Source organism: Ruditapes philippinarum, unplaced genomic scaffold, assembly GCF_026571515.1.
Source record: "Ruditapes philippinarum isolate M1 unplaced genomic scaffold, ASM2657151v2 ctg916_1_1_1_1, whole genome shotgun sequence".
NCBI lineage: Eukaryota > Metazoa > Mollusca > Bivalvia > Venerida > Veneridae > Ruditapes > Ruditapes philippinarum.
In genome coordinates, this window is record NW_026860290.1 from 179,191 (window position 1) to 192,761 (window position 13,571).

General features: G+C 31.6%; 1 protein-coding gene across 1 annotated transcript; it reads left to right on the plus strand.

Annotated features, from left to right (window-relative positions):
- The first annotated feature begins 4,399 nt into the window (after positions 1-4,399).
- LOC132759543 (sushi, von Willebrand factor type A, EGF and pentraxin domain-containing protein 1-like) lies at positions 4,400-13,569 on the plus strand. Its single transcript, XM_060751333.1, has 8 exons — positions 4,400-4,533; positions 7,245-7,424; positions 7,974-8,164; positions 8,734-8,910; positions 9,106-9,219; positions 9,547-9,792; positions 11,504-11,701; positions 12,004-13,569. The coding sequence occupies exons 2-8, from the start codon at positions 7,264-7,266 to the stop codon at positions 12,210-12,212; spliced, it is 1,296 nt and encodes a 431-aa protein (XP_060607316.1). The 5' UTR covers positions 4,400-4,533; positions 7,245-7,263; the 3' UTR covers positions 12,213-13,569.
- The last annotated feature ends 2 nt before the right edge of the window (positions 13,570-13,571 follow it).

Below are 13,571 nucleotides of genomic sequence, written 5' to 3' on the forward strand. Positions count from 1 at the left end.
ATATTACATACTTAACGATTAACGGAAATAAAAGCATATGTCGTGCCTTGAGGGTACCTATGTGTGTTTAAATATGAGAGGGTACCTGTGATATAAAAATTCAAATGAAGAGAGGTAGCCCGTGCCGCTGCAAAACCGAAAGTAGGGTGTTTGTATGAATTTTACATTTATTTTTGACAATGTACTGCCATTTGTCCGAAGATGATATGTAAATGAACATATTGAATATGTATGATGCATATATAATCAAGCCACATGTTCATTTCAGCCCAAAAAATATGTCGAGGTGATGGGCGAAGCAAGACATGTCGATTTTTTGTAGCTTATAGTGAATTTGTAGTACATGAAAAACGGGCACATGACAAATCAGCACATAGATAAAACATGCTAGTGTTCCGTGGTATACATCTTTTCTACGTGTCATACCTTCTTTCCTTATTATATTGAAATTTTACTGTATGGTTATCCATCGCAGGTTTGTTTTTAGCAGAGAGTGGCCTGTGCATGTGCAAAGAGGGTACAGTTTCAGCAGATTTCGCAAAGAGGGTACCGATATGGATATGCACCGTGAAGTATTCTATTTTAATTTTATCATTGTGCATACAAACAGATTTTTCTCTCTTTATTTTGCAATGAAAGATAGATGTGTACATGTACATTTATTTGTAGTCGACTTGTTCTATTTAATATTTGAACACGTGCACTTTCTGTTTGTGATAATAAAATGATGTATAAATGCAGGTTATCTTATTCTTATGAGTATATAAAATGAAACCCAACCCAGAATCAATCCCATATTCTTTGCCCTTTCCGTCAACAATTTCGGATACGATAGTAAGAATTCACGGAACGGATACAGTATTTCGGTCTTACACCACTATGCTAAAACGAATTGTAATTTATTACTGAGAATTGTTGACCTCATTTGTTCCAATACATAAGGTAAAATCCCACTAAATTAATTAAATTTTCAGACAGAAAAGAAAACAACAGTACATTATTAATATACATATAATTATGGTTTAGTTTAGGAAACCGGAAGTACAAAGTGTCTGCCTTATAACATTAATTAAGATTGTATATCATTGTGCATTTTTAAATTAATTATGATTGTTAGACATATTTTTAACCATATTATTACAGATATCGTCCTTTGGATGTGAAATGTATAAATTCGTTATATATTATCAAATATTACACCCTTTGTTTAAGTTTACATTTTAAACCAAGTGGCAAAACTTCTTTTAATTGGGTGGTGGTGGTTTTTTTGGTAGCCACAATAAATTTACCAGAGCAAAGTTCAGCCACTGCATCGTTCCTTGGTAAGCTGTCAAGCCGGTTACCAGTACTAGTTGCCTTCACTTTTGCATGGAACTAATAACTTTTGTACATGATAGAGCAGAGGTTTCACAGTCCTATTGGATTAACCGATGGCTTACTTTCAATCCGAGGTTTTTATGAATACTAGTCGAGGAGTTCCGGTTGGAAATACATTTATCAAAAACAGGATATAGTGGTGATTTTATTATTACAATGTATGCATTCGGCATATATCAGCTACTTCAAGAAAACATATCCATTTATACTCATATTTACTTGAAATGTGTACATATAATCATAGTCATACGGTTTTTTTGTTTTTGTTTTATTTTTTTTTTTTTTTTTTTTGATATTTTGATTAAATAAAGAACACATGTTTAGTTTTAAACGCAGGTAAAAATATTATAACTAATCCGACTGAAAAAGGTAAATAAATGGGGCACTTGAACAGAATAAAAAGAAATATGCTCAGTACATGTATTGTCTTTATGAGCCCGATTTGAGTTAAAAAGCATTTAAAAGCTATTCATTTTTATGTCATTATACAAAATAAAATAAAATGTTTTGTAAAAAACTGGGTGAGTGAATAATCTGAAATTTAGCGCACAAGTTATGTGCTATATAATACATCAAATTGAATAAATAAATATCAAAAAAATAAATTGCAGTCCCGTCAGTGGATTCTCTTTAAAATGCATAAGATAACAGTAACCACATCCGTGAAGATAACAATTTCTTATGACAATCCATTGATATATTATGTTGCATATCTTGTCATTTTTAAGAGAATACAAAACATAATCTTGTGCAGTATCTTGTAACACAATGCGTGCTATTACAAATTTTGCTGGTTTTATTATGTAAACCTAAACCAAATGTACATGATAGTGTTTACCTACTTAACATAAACATGCAAAAAAAACGTTGACAAGCAGCAATAGTTTCAAGTTTAACTGTTTTTTATCCAGTAACATCCTGAATACGAGTTTTTTCTGTTGTTGTAATTGTTGAAGTTTTAAAGCGGCCTTCATGCTTTATTTTCTGTTTGGGTAAACTATTCTGTGTTGTTTCAAACTAAGTGTTTCATTAATTTTATCTATTAATTAATTTGGAAAAGTTCATCATATCACTGTTAAGCCCGATAATCCGTCGTCCCTAAAGCTATTTTTAACGCGAAAGAGACGTTCGGAAAGAAAATCGTCTGCTTTACTTTTTTGAATATAGAGAGTCGATCGGTAGATTAGAGGTATCGATGGGTTTCCTCAGCAATTTTCTTTTTCTACCTTTTGATTTAACAATTATATGAAATGATTTTTCTAAAGATAACATAATCAACCTTAAAAAAAGTTTAAGTCTGCTTTAAGTAACACCGACACTGTTACAGAAATATATATGTCGACTTTCCAACATTACTGCTTGCTTGTGACCTTCTTTGTTCGTCATTTCATTATTTCAGGCAAGATTGTTTGTACGAATAAAACCGCCGAACCTTGCATGAAAGTAGCAGCAGGGAAACGAGCCCACAGTAATGAGGTGTAAGCAAACAAACGTTAAGGCCATGATAACCCAGGTACTATATTAAATTTTGTTTCATGCTAACCTACAAAATTGACATATTAACGTTTTTCTCCATTATTTTAATATGTCACTCACATCTGCAGACGTTCAAACATTAAGATATACACATGTTGTTATATTTATTTGTTACCATAACATATAATTTGACAGTTTATAAGTGCTAAAATACTGTTTGAAATACTTCGATAAAATCGTAATTATAATTTATGTTAATATTATTGGCAAATCATATTCATGGTTATTATTGATAATTATCATTTTGATGACAAACTCATTGTTATTTCTCTCATCATCACCTTAGTTACCATAATTATCAATATTTACACATTTATTTAGGCATGATAATAATATGCATTTCTTTCAAATCTGATTTTTATCATTGGAATGGTTATCATTGTCATTGATAAAAATAATAATGAGCATTTTTTTTCTATTATTATCATTTCTTTAATTATCAAAAATGATAATACCATCATAATGATTATTATCTTTTTACATATTTATGTATGCTCCTGTTATCATTATCAGCATAATCATCATTATCATCATTATGTTATTTAATGATGATAATTTTATGTTATTTCTATTATCGTTTCTATAATATATCTCAACTATATTTATGTCGATGATGATAATCAAGGTTATCATGCTCATATCATGTTATTTCCATGATGATGATGATGATGATGTTGATTATCATCATTATCATCATCAACAGCAACAATAAAACCACAACAACAACAACGACATAAACAACAACAACATCATCATCATCATCATCAACAACAACAGCAACAATTAAACCACAACAACAACGACAACATTTACAACTACATCATGATCATCATTTACTATTTCGTTGCAAAATCCAAATACATACCAGTTATCATTTATTTTTTCATTATCTTTATCCACATTATTATCAATGTTACAGTTTTCATTGTATTTTTCAATAATCTATTTTAATTACAGTACAGTTCATTTTGCGTTGTTGTAATGTTTAAAGCAAATAAACTGTATTATAATTGGTAGCATTATCGTAACAAACATTTTCATTTATTCACGCATCATTTTTTTTTTTTTTTTTTTTTTTTTTTTTTTTTTTTTTTTTTTGTTAATATTGCCAATATGAAGGGATATTATCAAAGATTTAAATATTTACTTTGTTATTTGACATAAGTGAGTGCTTCAATTCCACAAAACTTTTAGTATTTTACTGCACATTGTTATTAACATTGCCCATAAGATTAATGATCGATTTATTTAGTTTTGATATCGTTTATTAAATTATTTTTATCGAAAAAAAAGAAGAACGGCACAAGAAGGAACAAGCGAGAAAAACATGAATTAATCATAAATTGTTATAATATTATGATAATAATAATATAATAGAATAAAATAAAAATAATGCTTACATTATACACGATCCGTCCATAACAAAAAAAGTCAGTTGTTAAGAAGTAGATTATTCAAATCCGCTCTGGCGTATATCTACTTCCGCCTTCCCGCGCGTATTCACCGATAAAAATATACAGCCATTATGAAGTTTGGGTTACATTGAATAAATTTTAAAACCTTAATGCGGTAGTCTTTTTCATTTGGAAGGCTTGTAAATTTTAATCACCGTCTTATTTGGTAAGTCATGTTTTTTTCTTTTGATATGTTTGAATTAAATTACCCTTCTTTATCTTAATTCTTATCTTTTTGTTGTTCATATAATTTTCATGTTTCAAAACTTAAGTAGTTGTTTTTCATTATTTTTTTTATTTCAAATTCAGTCACATCTCAGTTGTTGCTGTAATGTCTCAACCAACGAAAATAAAATAATCAAATATTCAGGAACACATTTGTTTAACTCCAACAACACACATGTTACTTGTATCTGGCGTTATTCTATATTGTTACATAAAAACTAAGGCAAATATTGTTATACATGAAGAAATAGCTGTAACGCGATGGCTGATAAGCAAGTATGTTACAATTTACAATATTACAAGAAAAGTGTGTGAATTTGGCAAAGAAGTCGACATTAGACATTCTGTACTACTTTCGTTTTCTCAATGTCGAGCTGAAATGTTGTGTTAGCAAATAGTTTAAACTTATAAGGAATGTTGAGCTGAGATGTGTCGACGGAACGACATTCAGCACAACACCCAACATAACATAAGAAAATAAATTAATATGAAGCTGACACAACATCTGGCACAACATTTGGGAAAAAATGCTTAATGTAAAGAGTGTGGAACTGACTTTTGAAGCTTGTACGAAAGTTAACACAACATGTAGAACGTTATTCATAACTTAATGAATGTCGACCTGAGATGTGAAGCTGAAAACTGCAATACATTCACGGTCTACCTCTAGCACAAAGTTCAAATTGTATCAAGATAATGTCATTACTGCAAATATGATGCCAAATTTATTGATAACAAAACAGCTTGCAATTCTAAACTTGCCGTTGATTACATGGAACTCTACCCTATGTTATCACTCATGATATCTTTTTACAAATTTAATTTTTATGTTTCCTGCATATCTGACTGGTTTTTGTAATACGGAATCTTGTTTTCGCCATCGACTTTCTTACTTAAGATTTATACAAAACTGGAAATTATGCACGTGTTTTTAGTTACAAAAAATCGCAAAACTTGACTTTTTTCACACGATAATTTTCAGAATAATTTCGAGTTTTCGATCCAAATTTTGTATCGAAAAGAAAATAGATATTGAAAATGCGGGAGATAATATATTTACTTGAAATGTTTTAGTATTCTTTTGACACTTGTTATGCACACTTCAATTTAACGACACACAGTGAAGTCGGTAGAAATTAGTAATACCATATGGTAGATATTAGTAATAACATACGGTAGAGGTTAGTAACAACATACGGTAGAGCTATAAACAACATACGGTAGAGATTAGTTATAACATACAGTATATATTAATAACAACATACGGTAGAAATTAGTAATAACATACTGTAAAGATTAGTTATAACATAGGTAGAGATAAGTAATAACATAGGTTGATATTAGTAATAACATAGGTAAGAATATTTATAACATACGGTATGGATAAGTAATAACATACGGTAGAGATAAGTACATGTAATAACATACGATAAAGATTAGTAATAACATACGGGAGAGATTAGTTATAACATACGATAATTCTTTATACGAGTGTATTTTGAAACAGTTGAGCCGGATTTTATGCTGAATGTCGTCAAGCTTTGCATGTTGGCTCGACATTCAATTTAACATATTTTGCTGGATGTTGTGCCAGTTCGACACATAGTAAACAGTTTCTATGTTGTGTTAAATTTTGAGCAAAATATCGTGCAAACTTTACCTCTCAGCTCAACGTTCATTGAAGTTTGAATGTTGTGCTGATCTGGTTTGCTTACACAACATTTCATCTCGACAAGTCACATAGAGAAATCGAAAGTCATGCCGAATGCTTTTGACGAATTCCGTACAAAATTAAGATATTTAAATTGCAAAAATAGGCTTTTAATGACCACTGATAAAAAAACAGACGAAAGCCTTGTGCCGTCTGTTTCTTTTCTCTGAGAATGCTTAACATTAATAGGCGAGTTTCTGTTTATATATGCACTTTTCTTACTCGAGCAAATAACTCAGTAAAGCAATCTTATCCGGTTCATTTCATAAATAAGTTGACGCCCCTGACATGATTCAAACCAACGTGATTTAGCCAGCCATTCAATGAAAATAAAAGATAATTTTCGTTGCATGTAGAGATATACTTAGCTCTGGTTTTTTATGAGATGATGACCATTTTTGCGGCTACATGATGAAGTTAACAATTGTATAGTAAAAGTGTGGTTTATGATAGATAAAAGAGAAGTTTATTTCACGTAGCTGTACAAAATAGCATTTGTACTGTCCCGGGGTATCATTCATAGTTTTAATGGGGAAAGTTACCTTAATGTAAGGTGTCTGACTTAAACTAGGGATCGTGGGTTCGAGACCTATTCAGGTCAGGAACGTATTTACCAATATGCCACCAGTACTGGTTAGTTTCGAAACTGTTTCATATAACATGCAAGAACGTTTTTTCACAATCAAGCTGAAATAGATACATGTATGTTTAAACTAAGTGTCTTTTTGTATCATAAATAGGTACTAAATCAGAAAAAAATATTATATTTTTATGTACGCTTTTACAAAACATTGATATAAAATGTGTCAGTTAGGCTGTGTTCCTATAAACATTAGAATTCAAAATACGTCTTTTCATTCCTTTTAATTTTTCGTTCATATTTGACCGTCAATTTTATAGCCATATTTATCTTTATAAATATTCATGTGTCTTTTTTTCAGGTTCAATCAAACGTTTCCAATGTTTGGCTATATAGCACTGACCTTGACCTCGCTGCCCCTTTTATTGTTTTATGGAAGGAGCACAGAGGCGGTTCTTGCAGACACATGGACTTACTGCGAATGCTACTGGGCAGACTGGGAAGCCTGGAGTGAGTGCAACAATGATTGTTTTGGACAGAGGTAACAATATACTTAAAAATTATAAATTATGAAATAAGTTTATATTTACACATGAAATCATAATAATGTTTTTAAACACATGTCAGACATCATTTCTTTGATATTCTAACATATATTTAAATTGGTATACAAATTAAAAATTTCACTTACAAATACAATATAATTACACTAATAAAAATAAAACGTTACACTTATACGACTTAAAAGTCACACTAATACAAAACATAGTTACGCTTATACAAATAAAAATTTACACTCATACAAACGATAAATGATAAAGTACCAATTAGCAAAATACAAACAAATTACAATCATACGTAACAGAACATGTTGAACCATTACTATTGTCTCAAATAGTAAAAGTATTTTAGTTGAGAAGAATAATGGTTTTGAAATACCTGTATTGTAGAGTTCAATGTTGAATAAACTGTGTTTGACTTCCAAACATCTAATACGAATAATTACGAAAAATAAAAGGTTGTATAGAAATGACAATAAATAATAAATAAATAATTTGAAAACACCAACAAAAACCTTTTATTAACAAAGGGTTCGTACTCGTTCCGTCTGGCTGACAGAGAATCCCGGATGTGATGAGTTCACAGATTGTGCGTCAAATGACGAAGGTTCTAACTGGCAGGACTGTAACAATGTTTGCTATAATGGAGGTGTGGCCTCAGGATCCCTCTGGTCACCGTGCACGTGTCAGGCCGGATACACGAGCAAATGTTGTACTGATAGTAAGGAATTTGTCTTATTATTTGTTTTCATTATGCTTTTCACATTCCATAACATAACATAACATACATTACATGTATAATATAATACTGTAAATATTCTCTAAGAACAAATATATTATTTTATGTTATATATTTCGTTATAGACCAGTTAATTGATGAGTTAATTTAAGGCACATTTAACCTGAAAATGCTATAATTATTTTTTTTCCCAAAAGCTTAATTGTTGGTGTACTGATATAGTTTCAAGACAAGTATAATCATCTGCCAGAAACCTGGGGCATAGTTTGCTTCTTAAACGTTTTGGCAATAAATTCAGTTACAGTTTTTTAGTACTTAAAATGACAAGCTTTTTAACAAATGGACCGAGGTTTACTTTCCTTGCCATACATAAATAGCTCATTTGCATTAAGTGCATCTTTCTTAAGTGTCGCAAATACATGTAGGAGACATATACGGAGAAAAAAGCAAAAATATTTGACTTTCAGGGAACAAACTGATGTGAATATATATGTTGTATAATTATCTAAAACAATATTGATAAAAAAACATGATGGTTTATTGTTTTACAGTTGTGAACTGTGGTACCCCTAGTTCTATATCTGACGGGTCGTTATCTGTGACGTCAACAAACTATGGCGGCAGAGCGACGTACACGTGTAATACCTTCTATAACATGACCGGTGGTGACGGCGTAAGAATATGTCAGCATGACACAACATGGAGTGGAACTTTACCAAGTTGTATATGTGAGATAACGTCTTATGATAATTTTTCATAGAAGTAAAAGTGATAAATGTAAAAATTAGCAACTTAAATGAATAATTCAATGCTGCAGATAAGTAATTGATTAATCATATAACAGTAGTATTCATTTTTTTGTTTTTTTGCTATTAGATTAAGCTATTTTTCACGAAAAATATACAATTTCATTAATCTTTCAGATGCAAACCACTGTAGCAGTTCACCGTGTCAAAACGGCGCTACCTGTGTGAATCTTCTTGGCGACTTCCGGTGTAACTGTCTATCAGGGTGGAGTGGGCAACTATGTGAAAATGGTAATAATTATCATAAAACATATAATAAAGTATATTTTACTATTTTTCGCGTTATAATTGTTTACTTTTAGCTTAAATTGATATATTTCCTGCAAACATGAATCCCTACTTTGTCTCGATGTCATTCGAATTCTGCTTGATCTGTTTTCTACAGAACTTGATTGACCAGACGTCTACCAATGTTAAAGACACTGTTTACATATAAATATGAAGAAACTACATAACTAGGTAAAATTATATTATCAAAACTTAAATAATGATCTAATTTTTTATTAAAAGATTATGCGTTTTGTGACAGAGCACATGTAATCTTATTTCTTATTGCAGACATTCAACCACCCGTGATGACAGGATGCGGTTATGATGTTTACGTAAATGCCACTGAGAAGACAGTTGGTTATAACTGGACCGCGCCCTCGTTTACTGACCCAATGGGAAGTGACCTTGACATTGTATCAAACTATCCCAATCCAGAGTTTACATTTCCTTGGGGTGATCACACTGTGCAATATGTGGCAACTAAAGTATCAAACGGTCTTAGCACTGAGTGCAGCTTCCAAATCAAAGTTCGACGTAAGTCCAACCTTACAATATCTTATTGGTATCTTATGTTTATGAAAATATCTTCAATATGTTTCAAAAACCAATGTGACAACTCCATATACAGATTCAAACTTTTCAATATATCTTACTTAACCCATTACTTCATGAGCATTTTGTGAAAAATGGCTGTTTTCATTGAAAAGTCTCCCGTTACAAGTTCAAATTGTTATAATACTATAAAAACTGCTTCAACACTAATCAACCTTGGCACAAATGTTGACTGGACCATTGCCCTTGCAACAACATGCTCAGGCTTAAATTTTCTGTTACCATGGCAACGAGGGGACATCTCAAAATTGCCAACAATCACTATTTTGCGTTGATTTTTTCCATCATAATTGATTTCAAAGTGCTGCAACTTCTCAATGGATTAAGATAGAGTCAAATGCTTTTCAGCGTTGGTTACACGTTACCTTATGATCAATCTGGGGTCATTTATAGCCTCTCACAAGTCCAAAATTTTCTTGGCGATGAGGGGGACTCCGCCCCCTTCAAACCCCCCAAACAGAAGGGGGGCACATCCCCCTTCTGGCAACCCCCTGATGTATCTTTTGGTTGGGGGGCCGCGCCGAAAAAGTGGTCACTTTTTTTAACAACATTTCTCAAACAAAAACAAGTGTTAAGGGCCTAAATAATGCATTTTTTCACCATTTGAGACAACAAAAAAGGGGGGGGTGAAAAAGGCGTTAAAAGGCGTGTATATGAAGTAATGGGTTAACAGAAAATGATGAAAATACTTGAAATTACTCTAAATTGCGTTTTTCCATGTTTAAACATGGCCTGTTATATAAATTTGAAGAAAAATTGTTGTTTTGTAGATTTTTTTATTTTTTTCATTAACCCATTACTTCATGAGCATTTTGTGAAAAATGGCTGTTTTCATTGAAAAGTCTCCCGTTACAAGTTCAAATTGTTATAATACTATAAAAACTGCTTCAACACTAATCAAACTTGGCACAAATGTTGACTGGACCATTGCCCTTGAAACAACATGCTCAGGCTTAAACTTTCTGTTACCATGGCAACGAGGGGACATCTCAAAATTGCCAAAAATCACTATTTTGCGTTGATTTTTTCCATCATAATTGATTTCAAAGTGCTGCAACTTCTCAATGGATTGAGATAGAGTCAAATGCTTTTCAGCGTTGGTTACACGTTACCTTATGATCAATCTGGGGTCATTTATAGCCTCTCACAAGTCCAAAATTTTCTTGGCGATGAGGGGGGACTCTGCCCCCCTTCAAACCCCCCAAACAGAAGGGGGCACGTCCCCCTTCTGGCAACCCCCTGATGTATCTTTTGGTTGGGGGGCCGCGCCGAAAAAGTGGTCACTTTTTTTAAACAACATTTCTCAAACAAAAACAAGTGTTAAGGGCCTAGATAATGCATTTTTTCACCATTTGAGACAACAAAAAGGGGGGGTGAAAAAGGCGTTAAAAGGCGTGTATATGAAGTAATGGGTTAAAAGGCTTGTCAGCTAGCTAACATGTTCCATGAAAAAGATATACACATGTGGATTCGTTTTATCTTAGCTGAAAAACAAAGAGGTGACATTGTAAATGTGTTCATAAAAATCAAATTAGAAAACCAAAAAAATCTAAAAATTTACAAACGCACTGATCTTATAAGACTTATGATAAACGGCCTTTACCTTCAATCATAAAAAAATCATATATTTTAGCGACTCCATGTCCAGAGCTAAACGTCCCCGTAAACGGTGCTATATTGTGTAACAACTGGCAGACAGATTATGGTCAGTTTTGCATGATCACATGCCAAGAAAACTACACGATTGGTCCGTCTGAAAGTTACGAAACAATGTACGTTTGTGGTGCTTCCGGTACATGGATAGCTTCAAATCCGGTTCCAGACTGTGATGGTAAGTTCATTTTCTTATAATACATAATATTATGTGATACGTTTTCAAATTTCCTTTCAGAAATATAGAATTAGATCTAATGTCTACGTATGAAATAATGTTACTTTTAAATAAACTTGCCTCGAGGATGGGATACCGTTCTATTTATTTATGGCGTCATTTGGGTTAAGAGTTAGTCGACAAATATCTTTATCTTCTGGCTAGCATAATGCTGTTTGTAACATATGAATTATATATTGAATAGCCCTTTTTCTATTTTCAATAGAAATAACTTATTTATGCTAATTAACATTTATTTACAGTACCTATTTACACGTACGATGACGCGGAAGCTTATCATCCAGAATATGCTAGTTATGTCTACACGTCATCTTGCAATAATGACGCCACAAGAGACTCCCTGCAGAACCTTTATTTAAACATTTTACAGAACACAGACGGATTTTCTTCGTTTTGTTCTGCATATTCATCTGAATGTGTAAAAGAAAATGTCGATGTCAGGTGTTACTGATAAAAAAAACATAAATTATTGTGGTTTCATTTGAAATCCGTTCAATCTTAATTGCATTTAATGTTAGTATATATTTTTTTTTGGTTCATACGGACAATATGTTAAGATATATTCATATTGAAAATTGAATTCGACCAAAGCCGGTCTTAGAGGGTCTTTAAGAGCTTTTACAACTTACACTCAATAAACCCGAACCTGCGTTTTTACAAAATTTATGTATTTTTCATTTGACTATTTAAGACCCCCACCTTTTTCTAAATTTTTCAATGTTAGATTACTGTAGATTTGATTTTATTTATAGATTATTTATAGATTATTTATAGATTATAAAGTATATAATATATCTTTGTCAACTGGTACGTTTACCACGTAAAATATAGCTCAATATATACTAAATGGTGAGGAGTTCTTTCATAGCTTCATTTATACAAAAAGTTAAGGCCTATGTCCACAGCTTCATGTTTATAAAAAGTAGGGCCTACTCCGTTAAACCTTCGACAACTTGAACTAAGCTGGCAGGGCTGTAATGTTTAATGGGTGGAGATAAACTTACTTTTCATTGTAGTACTAAAGTGTTAATAACACACAATTATCTTTATAAGAATGTGTATGGACAGTTTTAATGGTTATTTTTTCATTTTATTGCATTTACTAGATGCCAATTATCTGTATGCACATGTAAAATTTATTTAGATGCCATATAGGGTGTATCCCCGGAGTCCCCACGTCCCACCTCACACAGTAATGTTAAACTTTTCGTTTGTTTCTTTGTATCTATCGATACATACATGTATAAAAAAAATATTTACATGTTAACATGTAAGTCAATATTCATATATGAATATATGTACATCACGTGCCTTTTTAGTACTTAATACAATGACATATTTATGTAAATTGATAGTAATCATGAAAAATATATATATATAATTACATCTTATTTATGTTTTAACTTTTTCATATATAACTGGATGAAACGACATACTGGTCATTCTTACGTAATATCTTCACATTAATAATGCCAAATTAAAACCCCAACTAACATTGTGTAATATATTTAAAGAGAATAAGAAAGACTCTAAGTGCATAAGGCTTTACATGTATATAAATTTTGCCATCTGTGAATTGTAAAATTTTGCTTATTTTGTGAGTTTAATGATAACAGAATATCTAGAATGAAAAATACATAAATTATGTGGCAAATGAGACTGAAACATGCATGTTATCATCTACATGAAGATAAATTGTTAATAACTTCTCTGCAAACGTTTTGTTTATTTGTATAATGAACAATTGATAATACAGTTTCTTATAGTTTATTGTTATATCTACATGAAGATATATTGCTAATAACTTTTC

What these genes read in the sequence shown, in the direction of transcription:
- LOC132759543 (XM_060751333.1), top strand. Translation starts at nt 7,264, where the DNA reads ATGTTTGGCTATATAGCACTGACCTTGACCTCGCTGCCCCTTTTATTG. An exon ending in AATGATTGTTTTGGACAGAG is followed by an intron (nt 7,425 to 7,973) that starts GTAACAATATAC and finishes TTATTAACAAAG; the next exon opens with GGTTCGTACTCGTTCCGTCT. An exon ending in AACTTTACCAAGTTGTATAT is followed by an intron (nt 8,911 to 9,105) that starts GTGAGATAACGT and finishes TTAATCTTTCAG; the next exon opens with ATGCAAACCACTGTAGCAGT.